This window comes from Phaenicophaeus curvirostris, chromosome 2 (assembly GCF_032191515.1).
Source record: "Phaenicophaeus curvirostris isolate KB17595 chromosome 2, BPBGC_Pcur_1.0, whole genome shotgun sequence".
Classification (NCBI taxonomy): Eukaryota; Metazoa; Chordata; class Aves; order Cuculiformes; family Cuculidae; genus Phaenicophaeus; species Phaenicophaeus curvirostris.
In genome coordinates, this window is record NC_091393.1 from 92,464,614 (window position 1) to 92,480,758 (window position 16,145).

The 16,145-nt window shown below is 36.4% G+C and overlaps 1 protein-coding gene across 5 annotated transcripts in view; it reads left to right on the forward strand.

Moving 5' to 3' along the window:
- The window catches only part of EML4 (EMAP like 4), a 162,637-nt gene that overhangs the window by 117,556 nt on the left and 28,936 nt on the right, over positions 1–16,145 (forward strand). For all 5 annotated transcript variants that reach the window (XM_069852899.1, XM_069852900.1, XM_069852902.1 and 2 more), the window contains 5 exons: positions 4,236–4,359; positions 9,538–9,687; positions 11,120–11,189; positions 12,561–12,671; positions 15,031–15,126. In XM_069852899.1, coding sequence (XP_069709000.1) covers positions 4,236–4,359; positions 9,538–9,687; positions 11,120–11,189; positions 12,561–12,671; positions 15,031–15,126 — 551 coding nt within the window. The remainder of the gene's footprint in view (positions 1–4,235; positions 4,360–9,537; positions 9,688–11,119; positions 11,190–12,560; positions 12,672–15,030; positions 15,127–16,145) is intronic.

Genomic DNA, 16,145 nt, shown 5'->3' on the forward strand with positions numbered 1-16,145 from the left:
CAAACAAAAATCTTTCAGTGGGTTGTCTCCTTTTTTTAATCCTTCCTCTTCTGTAGGGAGAGGCTTAATCGAGTTATACCTACCCTGTGTCTCTCTAACAATTGTGTTAAATCAGTATCTTCAAAGGTGATCTTGATTAACAGGCAGCTAGCTAATAAAAACAAACAAAGATCTTTCTTTAATGGGGAAGTTCAGAGGGGTAATTTGTATTTTAATGCCCTGAAGATAATCTTTCCCCTGAGCTCTGGAAGAGCCTCTCTCTTCTGGCCTGACTGAATCCCTCTTAAACTTCATCTCTCTCATCTGCAGAGTCAGATGCAACCGCCTCCGTCCTTATGAATTTCAGTTGCAGCTTGTCTCCACTCTTCTTAGCAGCAATGAGAAATTTGATCCTAAATTTCTGGTGTCATTTTGCATTGATCTACTGGAACAAGAAGTGCCAAGCTCGGTGTTAGATCAAGAATGTGACTTGGACAAATGAATGGTCTTTTCTAAATACCCTGAGGCTATGCTGTGCTTTTATTTCTAGGAGTGTTGAGTGCCAAATTTTAATAGAAAGATCATTATTAAGATATTACTCTTCAATTTGGCCAGTATTGTTTTATCTCTCTGAAATAAACACTCTAAAAATATTTTCGTGGAAAAAATGAGACATGTTACTAGTTTGGTGTAATTAAACATTTGTGTTGAACAAGAGACAATACCGATCTTTAGCTTTTCTCAACAATGCAATTAAGCAATGCACATTTGGTAAAATAACTTGTTTCTGATTTACCTACTTCGAAGTGATTTTGTTTGTTCTTTGATATTTGATCTGAGGCAAGTTTTCTGCTGTTGTCAGTGGATAGACTTACTGCGGTTCTCCTTCAAAGGAGCTGTATTTTTTCTTAGAAAGAAGTGGGACAACTGTTTTTCATCTTCTCTGTATTTGTTCCATTGACACTGGACTTGTATGGCTCTACTTCCATTGTATTAATATTCCAAATAAGGAATTACCTTTATACATGTGTTAGTTTTACATTGTTTGATTATTACAATTTCTGTTTGGGAATTAGTTTTTGAGCCTGTGGGGTTTTAGCACTAGCTTTCAGTTTTATTTGGACTGTTGTGGGGAAATGCCCTTATCTTGCCTCCAGCACAAAGTCTCCTTTCAGGGTCAAAGGTGAAACGAAATGAATTCTTGATCTCAGAAAGTTGATTTGAACAGACTAAAAGTGGAAAAATAGTCAAACTAATCATATCTTTTATGTCTGGGAACATGTTAAATATGATAAACTGTGATCAGTTTCATCAAACAATAAAAAAATTAAAACTATTAAGCATCAAGAAGGCAAACTACAGAACATTAAGAGGAAAACCAAAATATTTGGACAAATTAAGCCTTTTGTTGTGAAATCTTCAAATTAAGTACCATGTACATAGTAGGTACACTTCTAACAAGTGTATGTTCAGGTACATGGGTTCATTGGCCTGGTTAAGTTTGAGCAATGCTGTGTCAAGTGATGTTAAAACCATGCAAGTTCATGGGTAGTTCTTTTTCTGGCTAGAAGTTACCCAATACATTCTATGGTTTGATCACCATCAGTTTTTCCTGTATGTGTCAGTGTTGTCCAAGTCATTGGTGCATTCAAAGCTTCTGCTTTCTGGTGTTACCACTGCCGGGGCAGTTTTCCATAGAATATCACACAACCCTGCTAAAATCCTCTATGATTGGAAATAAGTCTTTTAAGAAACCTAGAATATTCACCACATTATTTTCATTAGACTGATGGTTTTCCATCTTCTGTCTTGTCAAGCTGTAGAACAAAGACCTTGAGTGTCAAGAATTAATTTCCAGACTTTGTGGAAGATTGCTTTGTATCTTTGGTGGATTAAAATAGTTAGAGGTTTTTACTTCCTTGTTCTCTTCTGACTGCAGAAGGGCAGAATATGTTTTTGCAGTATATATAGTGGGGCGTATTTCAAATTCAGAGAAGGGAAGAGACCCTGCTTAAGGTTTGGCTTGCTCAGAAATTTGATTATTTCTCCATCTATGCATCTTCTAAAATATGTAAGCAAGAAACATTGCAAGAACGTAAGCAAGAAATTTTTAATGTCACTGAAATTATCTGCCTTCTCTTGCCTTTTTAGATCTCCAAGTTTGACTCAAGCTGTTAAGTTAAATTCTGTGGGAATAAGTCTGATTTTCTCATAATTTTATTGTTAGATGTCTTAGGAAATGCAAAATGTATTACAGATTGCACATTCATGGACTCTGAGTAATAATCGTAATTGGGGAAGTGTTTGCAAGCATTCCCATGGCATTTGTGGGAACTCTGTTTCATGTTTGCTTTTTTGAAAATAATCTCAAAATAGTTCTTTAAAGATCTTAATTTTAGAGCTTAATAGTCATTGTTTCAAATACAAGAAGAGATTTCTTAATACTGCATTGCTTATTCGCGGCATTTTCTTCTACTCCATTCCTACTCAACTGTGTACATTTTGGCTTGAAACCCTGAGTTACCTCTGTCTACTGTGATTTTCAAATCCCTACACATAAAAAATATCAGAGTTCCAGATTGGCAGCAGAATATTATATTGCTTTGGGGCTGGGGTATTAGTTACTTTAACAGTGGATATTAATTACTAAAGAAGTTGAAGAATGATAACAAAGTAACCATTTCATTGATGGAAAATTAGTGAAATACTTGGGTCTTTGTCATCACTGTTTTTCAAAATTAAAATCCTCTGTTAGCAGCGTTGGAGGCTGGCGTTAATTCTTGTGGATTTTAAGGCCTGATTTAACCATAGTTAAACAGCACTATGATGCTGATTTTGCTATGTGAGGAGGGTGTAAAGGCTTTCAAGTCTCCAAGGCCTTTTCTGGTCTTATCAATTTAGAAAATTATTATTGTTATAGTGTGGTGGGAAGACTCCTGTAGGGTACCTAGTATACTAGTTGCAATCATATATTCCTTAAATCCAGATGACATATCTTTTAGCAGCTGGCTTATGTGTTTGACCAAGCCACTCGGATACTCTGTAATTAACTTTCTCTGGAGGAAAATAAGCTCATGTTCCTTCACAAGCCTTTAGCAGTACCTTTTCAAATGCTCAGGTGCCCCAACAGAGATATGCATGTATTTTGTCACAGCTATGGACAGTGTCTACAACTGGAGTTGTTAGGAGCTGTTGTATCTTTCCATTCTTCAGGAAATGATGTGATATGCAATAGCATGCAATTGAAACAGTTTTGATAAACGAATGATTCAGATTGATGTATTAGTTTGTGATGATATGTATTTTCAGATTATATTCCTTAGCAAAGCTTTTGGTACTTTTTCCCACAATATTCTTGTCTTAGCTGGGCTGTTGCGGTTTGGTTTTGTGGAAAGTTAGATGAGAAACAGGACCAGTGGGTTGGTTGGCTTTAGAGGGTTGTGGTTAATTACACTCTACCTGTTGGCTGGTAGATAACAAGTGGAGTCTGCAAGCATCTGTCCTGGACCTGTCCTATTTAACATCTTTAGGAATGCCCTGGAGCAGGCAACATGGTGCATCCTGCTGATGATCAGAGTCTAGGGGCCCAGTTGATATGCTGGAGAGTAAAGCTGCCAACTGAGGGGATCTGGGCAGGTCAGTGGGATGGACCTTCAGGAACTTCACAAAACTAAGCAAGGACAAATGCCAAGTCCTGCACCTTGGGGGAGAGCCCTTGGCAGGGATACAGGCTGGGAACAGAGAAAGCTGCAGGGAGCAGCTCTGTGGGAAAAGCCCTAGGGGTCCTGTCAGACAGCCAGATCCCAAGAAGTTGTGCCATCTCTATCCTTGGAGGTTTTCGAGACTGGACTACCTCATACCTGAGCCTGTTTTGAGCCAGGACTTGGACTTAAATACTTCCTGAGGTCCCCTTCAACCTGAAGTACCTTATCCTGTGATTCTGTGACTACTTATTTATTCAATTTCAGATTTTAATTTGAAATTTGCCTTTGTTGTTTAATTTGCCTGTCTAAAATGTTACATGCTCTGTCTGTTCTATCACAAATTCAACTAATGATTACACTATGTGTGTGTGTATGTTTTTGCTTTCTGTTTAAAAAACAAATATTAAAATCCGGGCCTTTACCAAGATCGCATTTCAAAAAGGAGTTGTATCACAAGTGTTATTTGCATCCCTGTGCTTATTACTGATTTCTTTTGTGCTTATTTCTTGTATAAACTTGTCACATGATTAATACACGTTTTTATTTCAACAGAGGGAGAGTATATCAAGATGTTCATGCGGGGTCGACCAATCACAATGTTCATTCCTTCTGAAGTAGAAAACTATGATGATATTAGGACAGAACTGCCTCCTGAAAAGTTAAAACTGGAGTGGGTGTATCCTTAATATCAGTAGCTACCATTTTTTGTCTTGTCTTGCCTCTTATTTTCCTTTAGAATCTAGTCTTATGACTTCTCTATTCAGAGATAAAAAAATACTTAGAAGTGGGGGGGGAAAGCTCAATTTAACAATTGAAATGTTTTGTAGCTACTTTATAGTACAGCTTTAAGCTGCAAAATATGTAGGCACAGAAAAGCTGTACTTTTTCTTTGTTTGTTTTGCTGGTGAAACTAATTGCATTTTATTTTTAACGTGAAAGTAAGTGTACTTGGAGAGTTACTGAGTTTGAAAAATCTCCCCTTCTGTCCCCCACTGTATTAATGTATGTTTTGCACTCAGGAACATTGTTAGCTTTTAATTTCTGCTCATTTTCAGGAGGTTTTAGGGCTATGGAAACTATTGCATAAATCCAAAATTTCTCATTGTCCATACTTACAGAGTGAGGATTGCAGAAACAGCCATGCACAAGGTTCTTAGCACTACTTCTGTGTTTCAGCTCTGAAGTGAAGGGGTTCACTTCTTGGAGAATAATATGCATTAAATACATTTATCATGTGAAGAATTGAGTTAGTTTGTGTGTGGCTGGCAGGAATTCTCCAAGCTTAGTATATCAGACATTATATTGATGTCCTTCTGCACACAGTTGGGTCTTCCTGTCACACCCCCCCCTCCATCTCTGCAGATTCTTCTAGTAAGTTGTGATTGTGTAAGTTTCTTAGTACTTTGGTAAAGTAACATGCCACACAGCACTTCAGCTGGTGTAGTAATCTCAGGTTTGATCCTCATAATGTTGTTGAAAGCAGGAAGGTTTTCAGGAATGTTGATGATACGCCGTCATATATCAGGATATGTATAGACAGAGGCTGCCTGTACCTCTCTCAGCATATCTGTTAGTGACTAAGACATACATATAGTTTAAACTACTCCTTGTTACTTGCTTTAGGAAAGAAGATTTCTCTATTATTTTCCCTGCCTTTATAGTAGATGATTGAAACAGATAACGTTGGGTACAAGGTATGAAGAGCAGCTGTGGAGCTCGTGTTCTTGGAACTTTTCATTGATACTGTGGAAGCTTAGGCTATAAAGGAGGAAAGTTCTCAATTGGAAGTTCTCAACTAAAAGTCTAATTGGAAAGAAAATGGAGCTCTTATTCATGCTTTGCAAAGCCGTGGTGCCCAGCTTTCCTGCTGTTGTAGGTCTTGGGTGCTGATGTTGGCACTCATATCACAGTGCAGTGAATTGGGTCAGTCACTGAGCTGGCTGAAATGTAATCATTTTTTGCAGCATTAGCTTTCAGAAGGATCAACTCATTAATTTTTATTTGCCTCACAAACATGCAAGGGCTAGAACTGGCATACTGGATGAAGATCTGATCTAGTTTTTCACCAGCAGTAAGGGGTATGAACTGATGAAAACTGATCGTGAAATCTCACCCTCAGTTAAGTAGGTGCAAATCCCAGAGTGGACACACTTATTTAATGTCCAAGGACCTTAAGTTCAGGTTAAACTAGTTTCCTGCTGAGAGCTAATTAAACTGAAATACATCTAGTTTAAACAGACTGCTCGTATGTTTTTGGAATCTGTTTAAGGAAATGTCATCCTAAATCAGACCAGTATATTTATGAGTGTTGGGTATCTTTTGGATACAGTGAAGAAGACAATGAGGAAAAGGCAGTAAAATTTATGGGAGATTAATATTGTTCTCTATGAAATTGCACTGTTTGTCTCAGATTTGGAGACAGGAAGATACAACAGCAGAAGATCTTGTATTTCATGCACAGGTTTGGCAAGGGGAAGAGATCTGTAAGCTTGGCATAACTTCCAAATATGATGGCAAACCTAAGTCTATACACCTTATTAAAAAGATATGGGGACAGTGATTCACAGAACATTTTGGTAATGCCAGTGTTTTGCAACTGAAAGGCCAGTTGATTGTTGCATTATTAAATCTTTAAGTTTTGTATTGAACACCTTTCAAACCCCTGCCTTCTGGATATTTTTTTATAATTGCATTGTCCTTCAGTATTACTGTTTTAGAGATTGCTGGTCAGCTATGAACAACTTCAAGACAAGAACAGAAGAGGTCCTTGGGCTGCATTTTTTGTTTGAGTTGGGGGAGGCAGAGTGGTTTGGGAGAGGGTTGTCCGTTTTAAATTACATATACATATACCTGTGACCTGCAGGTGTATACAGCTACTGATACGAAGTACTGTAGATTCAACAGAACACACTTAGCTTTTGTCTGCCCTTCAGATTACTGTCAATTGAAGAAACACCTAAGCTGCTTGGCAAACTAAGAAGCTCATGGGAAGTCTGTGCTCTTAGCTGCATCTGGTTCCTGAGTGATTTCATTTAAATTTGATAATTTTGTTTGGGTATCCCTTCTTAGTAGTGCAATCTTTCCTACTGCACTTCAGAAGTGGTTAAAGCATATCTGACATTCCTACTAATAGTGAAATGGTCTTATTTAGTAGCTACAGAGGTCACTGTCAGTGCTGCTCTTGACAAGTAGTGACTTTATAGACTCTTTCTCCCAATGTAGTAGCTCAGTTTCTGGAGGATATTTCTGACTCCGTTTTATAAAATTATTTTTATCATTGATGTTCTTGTTTTTAAGAATAATGGAAGGCAGCAGTAAATGTAGTATTGAATTCTGGTGTACAGTGGATCACTTTTCATGAGGGCCATGACTATTCTTAGCCAATTACAACAAAAAACCCACCAAAACTAAAAGCTATTAAGCATATCAAATGATGTGACAAAGCAGTCCTTATAATTGGTGAGAAACATTCATAATATAAAGATAAATATCTCTCAGTTTCCCTGGTTGAAACATCAGTCTCATTGAAACATTAACACTGAAATTTAGTGGAAATTATGCATCAAAGTTATCACCCATTTTTTCCATAGAGAAACACAGTCAATTATTGCATTAATGTATCTGCTACTTTGTTCTGAGTGTGTGGAAAAAGAAAGAAATACTGTGGAGCAACAACCACCTCCTGTTTTCTCTCAAGAGAGTCTGGGACCAAGAAAGCAAAAAAATTCTCTACAATACAGGTTGATTTTTTACATGCTCCTTAAAAACACATTCTTAGAAAATGCAGCTGCTCTTTGTTATTTTATTATGTAGAAGGGGTAAAGGAAAGGAATGGACTGAGAAAACTTAACCATTTTTTGCAGCCTCATGAATGTCAGAGCTCAATGGTGAATGCTAAAATCTTAATGATATTTCATGATAGGCTTCTCCTGTAGGAAGGCACATTTGTGTACATCTTTTCTAGGACTAATGTTCAAAGATGTCAGTCTTAATAAATCCTTATCAATACCTTCCCCATTGTATTCAGCAGATTAACAAGATCTGCCTTTCTTTTCTGAGAAGGTATTTAGAATAATGTTCTTAATCCTTGATGATAGAAAAAAAATATTTTGATTGGTTTGTAGCCCATCATTTTTGAAAGTCCAGTGGTCTCGTTGGTTTGGGTTTTGTTTGGTTATTTATTTTTTTTTTATAAAAGGCCATTCTGGAGTGTCTCTTTTGTTCCATTGGTGTTTAAAAGAAGATGAAAGAGGAAAAATTTATTGGGGATGTAAATAGTGAAATAGTGATGGAGGAGAAGCAGAGGCATCCTTTTTTTTCCTGCCCTCAGCATTGTGTTGTATCAGCTTTTCTCTCCATATCACTTGCTAAGCAAGCTAGTGAATAACCTCTGCTTCAGAGGAGCCATTGTGGTGTTCTTTAATAAATGGAAGACCACAAAATATAGATCTATTTTGTTTCCCATACTCTTAAGGGATTTAATTGACAACGGAATGCAGTGTCCCTCCTTGAACCGTTGTTTAGTTACAGCATGTGTTTCATTTTGCAAGTATTCCTGTGGTATAGCTGTCCTGTGGTTTGATGGTACTGCAAAAGAGGAGGAGTTGGGGGAAGGGGATTTTAGGGGGCAGGGGGTGGCATTGGAAGGGCTGTGGCAGTATTTTTGGTAGCATAGCAGCCCTTGTCCAGGAATAATAGAGGCCAGCCTGTGAGCTTAGGGATACGTCATTTTAGAAACACCCCAAACTTGGATTACTGCAGCTACTCTCATTTATTACTTCATCTATCCAGATTTCTCCTATGTGGATCTTTTGAATTTCTTTTATTTACGTGATTAACTAGCATCTAAGGCTCGAATCCTTTAGCTAAAGTTGCTTAATGTAATTCCCGTATTTTCCTTGCTGTTGCAGGTGTGTTAGTTGGCACTGAAGCGGGGAACTCTTTGAAGTGCAGGACATAACAGGAAAATTATACTTTTTGAGGCTACAGAGCTACTGTTAAAGTCTGAGTTATGATGTTAATTGTACATAGTGACCTTGGCAATTGAAATACAGGCAGACAGCCACATTAATGGTCTAGATGAAGAAAATTGCACCCGTTTCAAAGAATTAACCGGTTGTAATAATGTTTGATCAGTGCTAACTAAGGCTGTTTCACAGTGTGTAAAACTTCTGAATGTCATTAGGAGTCATGCAGGTTTCCTACAAAAAAAAAAAAATTCTTTTTGATATATTTGGGGTAGATTTGGGTAGACTATTTTTCACTATGTCAGTTCCTTTCAAGTTTTGTTTGTTTTAAAAATACTCTTAAGCAGTCTAAAGAAATATTTCCTGAACTTGGCAACTGCTGCGCAGAAGTTTGCCTTTTTCTGAAGGGCATTAGGAATTTTCACACGGTTATTCTAAAGGACCGAGTAGAGGTAATATTCTGGTGCCCAGAGTGGAGATGCACAGCTCTGATGCCGTAAAAAATATTAAATCAGGACAATGAGTCCTGCTGTTACCTAATGGCATGTCACATGGAGGTTTTTATGAAATTACAACCTGTAATTGTTTTACTTCAGTGTGCCTTATATATTTTGTTTTTAACATCAATGAGCTTCACTTTTTAAGGGATTTGATATCTTGAAGTCCAATTGTATGGAGTTTGATTTGGTTTTCTAAAGCGTGTTACTGGAATTTTGCTGTAGTTCCAGAAAAAAAGCATAAAGGGACTTTGCTGACATAAGAGCACCCCAGGAATCCTTTACTAAAAACAATAGCTGCTTTGGGTTTGTTGTTTTGTTTTTGTTTGGTTTTTTTTCTTTCTGATACGCAATGATTATGAAAACCTTGACTTGAAAATATATGTATAGATATGGGTATCGTGGAAGAGACTGTCGAGCCAATGTTTACCTCCTTCCTACCGGAGAAATTGTGTATTTCATAGCATCAGTGGTGGTACTATTTAACTATGAGGAGAGAACTCAGCGACACTACTTGGGTCATACAGATTGTGTTAAATGGTTAGTATATAACTTTCACATATAAGTATGAGTGTAATAATTCTTTTATTCTTTCCTACTGTGTGTATGAGCTCATTAATGTAATCATAATTGTAGTTATTTTCTGTTTCATCATTCCCAGTAGATTTTAGTGTTGTAAACACTGCACAAATGAATGGTGCTAGAGTAGTCCATGCTATAATATCTTAGAGTTTCTGGCTTAAACGTAAAACAATGGGTTAGGTAGCCAATCTAAAAGTGCAGGATTAGAGAAGAGATCTTTGTGTACATCATTCTACATAGATGTCCCAGAAATTATAAATCATTGTCAGCCTAATTCTAAATAAATGATTTAAAGGCATTATGGCAAAATTGTGGTCTGAAAGGAGAATTAGAAAACCAAATGGAAAACTGAGCAATATTTTTTTTTTTTTTTTGGTAATAGATGCCACATCCAAGTATAAAGACAGTCTAGGGAAATGAGAAAGATGTTTGCAACCCAAAACACAGAAGCAAGGAAATTGAAGTCAACATCATTATGGGTGCAAAGGCAATTGCTTCCTTTATGATGTTAGACTGAAGGGTAGTGAACGTAATGTAATGGTGCACATAAGCTCCCTACTGTACCTGAATGGAGAAGAGTTGCCATATAAACCTCTCTTCTCCTGACTGTGCTTTGATATCTGTAATTGCTTTTTGTGGGAGGAATGCCGTCAGTCTTGTGTTCTCCACTTTCATTCAAAAAAGTTAGACTGAACTGTAAATGTTTTTGGTGTCCATCACACTGACCTCTTCAGGCTATCTTCTGCTCCCCCTTTCCTGTTTCAATGGCTTTCTTTGCCTTTGTAATTTTACAGAGAAAGCAAAGAAAAAGGTCTGTCAAAAAATCCCCTGGACTAAGAGAGATGTGTACTCTGAAATTGCACTATTTTCACATCAACCCCAAAGCGAAATGTGATAAGCAAAAGCAGATTTTTACTTACACTAGTAGTGCACCATACTGGAGAATTTCATTAGTGCATTTACATCAATAACTTATTTAAAGTGTCAGTAATCTGTGACTTCTGGGTGCACAAGCCCTCAGCAAACTTTTCAGCTGTTTTTTTTACCAGTTTCATGCTAGTTTTAGGCATAAAATATGCATGACATCTAGCTACATGTAGGAAGTTCATAATGAGACAGCGTATATTTTGTTATAGTGGACTCCTGATACAGTACAAACCTTAGATTTGTCACAGCTCATGGGGGTGGTGGCTTTTCTGCCACTCCTGGTTGTGTGCCAACACCCATTGCAAGAGCCTTATCGACCTATTAGTGCTGTGTGTAATGAAATAATCTGTTGAAGAACATTCAAGTTGTCTCATTAAAAGTGGGATTTAGGATCATAAGTGTCTTCATCTCAATTTTGAAGACCTATGGCAGCAAAAGCAAGTCATATTTCTGTCTGTCTTAGTCTTGCAGTTCATCCAGACAAAATTAGAATTGCAACAGGACAGTTAGCTGGAGTGGATAAAGATGGAAGGGTAAGTAATAGAGCTGTTGAGCAGTAGTATCTTGTTTTGAAAATTAGGAAAAAGTATTCTGGGTTTTCTTAATATCATCCTCACCTTCCATTTGTAGTTTATTTTATACACTGCGTTTACTGAGATATTCTGCTGTTCCTAAGGTAACAGCCTGTATCTCTAGCAAAAGACAGTTACAACAAGACACTCACCCGTACATCAAAAAGAGCAGAAGCCCATGAAGTGCTTTATCTGACATGGGAAACTCATTTCAATTCTCCAAGCAAGTGTGAAGCTTGTAACTGATTTATAAAGCCTCATCATTTCTGTCCCATTTCATTCAAAAAGTCTTTTTCCAGAAGAGAAAAAAGTCCTCAGTTCTATGGGTCAGTGTACTCTTAAGGCTTCATGGAAGAGGAAATCAACTTTGAGAATTTATGGAAGGTGTGTGAAGCTCTGCTACAAACTACCTCATTTGAGAAAAAGTGTGTTTAAATGCACTTTAACCCAGGCCACTGGCAAACTGTCAGATTTTCAGTAATTGGATTATCTTCATGAAGTTACAGACAGAAAATAAAAAGGGGGAGGGGGAAAGGAAGAAGACTGATACTTCGAGATTTTGAAGGACATTAAGTATAACCCTTATTCAGATGTTCAACTTATTTTGTAAGAAATCAATATGGTTGGGGAGGGGGTAATAGATATTTTTATGTTTTTCACTGAACTTTTCTTGAATCTCCTGTTAGGGCTGGTTGGTTTGTTAGTGAGGTGATTTATTGCCACTTTCTATGGTGTATACTGTCTTAAGCCAAATTAGTTTCCACTTTATTTGTGATCGTTTCACATTTATGAAACTAAGCTGGTTTGGGATAGTACTTGTATGAAATACAACAATGGAGATGTTCATTGAGTGATTGATGATGGTTAGGGGACTTGGTGCACCAGGGTTTGGTTGGTTTCTTTGGTTTGGTTTTTTTTTTCTTTTTTTCCTACTTTATATGTTAAAAAGACAAGGTTTGATCTTTGTTTTCATTTGTTGCATAAGATTGCTAGGTCAAGGGTCTGAAATGCAAGATGGCTTTTCCACTATTTGTTTAATGACATATATTTAGCAAAGATTCCAACTTCCAACAACTTCCAAATGCCACCATACCTAATTGCTTGCCTTGGCGGCACCACTTTGTTTGAAGCTCTGCTAGAGGGAGCAAGATTGTCTTGACTCTCACTTTTTGAGTTTCAAAATATTATCTATCCAGCAGCATAATTAGCACAGGTCATCCTGCATTTCGGTCTGCAGTTTTTGATTCAAGTAGCATCTGCTTAAAACTTTTCACCTGCATATGACGCTTTCATTGTCAATGACGCTGTTTCTCCTATTGCTTTTTCACGCAGCCTCTGCAGCCCCATGTTAGAGTATGGGACTCGGTGAGCCTGGTGACGCTGCAGGTTATTGGCCTCGGGACTTTTGAACGTGGAGTGGGGTGTTTGGATTTTTCAAAAGCGGTAAGATGAGTGTGATTACTTGCCATGTTAAATAATTTATCCAATGCTGTATAAACGAGAATGAGATCTCCGGAGATTTTTCTACGTGGTTGTCTAGCTGATCTATTTTGGTATTAAAAGTGTGCCAGTAAAGTTTATGTAAACTTTATAAAACCAGCTGACAGTGAGCTAGCTGGAAAAACAGGAAACTTCACCTGTAAAATTGCAGTAACAAATTAGCACAGTGAATAAATAGCAAGCAAGAAAAGACTTACCTAGAAATTGAGCTCTGTGCTGGGTTCGGTTTGGTTGGGGCTTAATTTTTTTTGGTTTTGTTTGGATGTTAAAAACAAGTTTGTTAGTGAGATCTGTGAAAAGAAATTTTGGTGAGTTCTGATATAAAGAGTAACTTTTCTGCTTCCACAGCTGGAGTAAGTTTTTATCCATCAGCAGGAAAATGAAAATAAAAAAAACCCAAACCCACATTATCTTGTGCTATTTTTTCCTGAGGAATAATTTGTCCAATTTGTGCCTCTACTTTTACATGGAGAAAAAAATAGAAGTCTTGTTACTGAATCCACAGAATTTATCAAAAAAATCAGTAGCAAATGGGGATGTGCTAGTGGGCACTGATAAAATTCTCATTTCAGAATTTGCAATGAGTTTATTTTTTGAAAAACTTGTATACTTCAGTCTTTAAGCTGCCTTTGTATTTTTGCAAAAGCACTGAGACATATCAGACCTCCGGAAAATCTGGGCTGTGATTCCTTCATGCCAACAAGAAGTATTAATATGTGGAAAAAATTCAGAAAAAGAAATTTTACTGTATTTTGCTAATAGGGGAAGAGATTTACAGGACAGCTGAGGTGGGAAGGGCAGTCTGGAGATTACCTCATCCACCATCCTGCTCACACCAGGCTCAGCCAGAGTAGAGTGCTCAGTGCTGTGGTCCAGGTGGATTCTGGATATCTCCAAGAATGGAAACTCAACGGTGTTACAGGGCAACCTGTTGAAAAGAAATTCTTGCATTCTCTTGCTGCAGTTTCACTTAATATTGAAATTATACTAAGTTAGATATATCTAGGTTTTGTTTCTCAGTAAACAGAGGATTATTTTTTTTTAAATAGGAAGTAGCATAAACAAAATAGAATAATGTGAGAGGACTGCTCTCATTCTATCACTCTAACAAACCAATAAAACTTTTAATCTCAGATACGGGTTTCTTCCCCTAAGGTGAATAAGTATAAGTTCCATCATTTTAAAAACAAAACAGACAAACAAAAAAAAAATCATGGAACTTCTGAGGACTAGATTTTAGTTTTTATTAGTTGTTTTACAGCTGAAACTGATCTTATAGCTTATTACAGTCTTATAAGATTCCTCACTAGACTGAAACAGTGAATGTGCAGTGTCTATAATTATGTTTTTACCATGTAATTTCATTAAACCAAGAAAGAGCTGTCTATCACCTTTGCTGTCTTCAGGGCTTCCTTCCACTTAATAATTGACATGTATATTTACATATCACTGCTCATAATAGTATTTGGGAATAAAAAAATAAGCCACCTCTATTTCATAATTTGTTAGAGAATGTGGTTGAACTGCAAGAATCAGCTTTAAAATAAATAAGGCCTCCTTCAAATCTTTCTACACGTCTTTGAAACAACTGGTTTGTGCAAGTATGTGTTGCTGTGAATAAGTAAGGTTTTATTCTGAGATTTTTTCTGTCTGATCTTTTTATTCTGCATAGCTATGTTTACCATGTTGTTGTAAAACTTTGAAATAAACTGTTTCAGTTATTTAATACTGTAGTTGCCAGTCTTTTTGCTATATAAGTAGAATTTTATTCAGGAAGTATTACCTTTGCTGCAGTTTTACCAACTACATGATGAAACTGCTGGTGATTAATGCTCCATGAGGAAAAAGTAAAATATTCTTATAAAATCTTCAAATGTTAAGTTGTGTATATGTGATGGTGACACATAAGAAAAATCCACAAGTGGAGCTGTGTGTCTGTTGTCTCCAAACTGAGGAAAAAATATTTGCAGAATAGTAAAAGGGAGAAACCTCTTCGCTACTAGCATGATTTTGCAAACTAGAAAGAAAAAATACCCAACAATAACAAAAACAAACTAAAAGGAAAAGATACTTTTAAAGCTTTTTGACAGTATTACTTGAAGCATGGTCATTTTTATGAGGTTGTGTAAAAATCTGTATCTGTCTTTAAGAATAAAGGAGAATACCATATATACTAAACTTACAATTACTTGCTTAATTTATATTTCTACCTTTGTGGGTTTTTAAAAAATATTACTACCCTACTGTATTTCTACATGAGTATGATAGTACTTTGTCAATACTTTTATTCTTTTTCCTTTAGGATTCTGGTACTCATTTGTGTGTAATTGATGATTCTAATGAGCATATGCTGACCGTGTGGGATTGGCAGAGGAAATCAAAAATAGCAGAAATAAAGGTAACTATTGCACAAATTAATATTCTGAAATAAAAGTCCCTCTAGTCTCATAAAAACAACAGTTTTAGAGATAGACTTTTGATGTTACTGAGAAACTACAGCTGTGTAATACTGCTAGCTTTTGTAAGGGTACAAAAGAACTGTATTCTTAACTTGCATATTGGAAGGGGTTTGAATATTGGAGCGCTTAAAATTACATTTTACTCATCCCAGAGGGCCAATCCAAATAAAGCAATTCTCTAATATTTTTCTAATTTAAAAAATAAATAAATAAATCTTGGGAACTTTAGGGAACTGAAGTGGTGATTCAGTTTGTTGTTATTTAAAAAAATATATACTTCTGGACATTCCTTATTTTTGGGTTTTTTTCTGAGTCGAGTTCCATACATTGATTCTCAATACATGTATCTCTTCTCATTTGAAGTCCATTAGTACTTTTGTAGATTGCAGTCTTGTTTGCTTTTCTGTTTCCGAAGCTCTGATTGATGAGAAACATTGAGAGGTCTTGTGCTCAATGTTTGTGTAAAGTTGATTCCACTGGAAATACCCAATCCAATGATAACTTGCTCTTGAAGTCCGTAGTTTGAGACTTCTTGCTTTGCATTATACAGTATCAAGCAAGGAGATATTACATGGATGTGGAACTAGGTATTTTTTAATCTTTTTAATCATGAGTTAGCAAGTGGAATACTCTATAAGCATATATGTTTGTATGATTACAGACTTGCAATTTCAGATAGCAAAATAAGGTTGGTTTGACCCATTTTCTTTAAATTATGTTGACCAACACTAATTATATTGTATTCTCTCAGTTCTAATATGTTTATATGTCAGTATTTTAATTTCCTTGCTGATATGAATGCGTAGCTGTTTGAGAGAAGTCTTACATTTCCCATTTTATTGACATTATGTTTTGACTATTTTAACTATTCAGGGACTTCCTTGGTGTTTCAGAATTAGCTAAAACCAATTTGGTAGACACAGCTTGACCTTTAGTATTTATTCACATTTAGGACTTG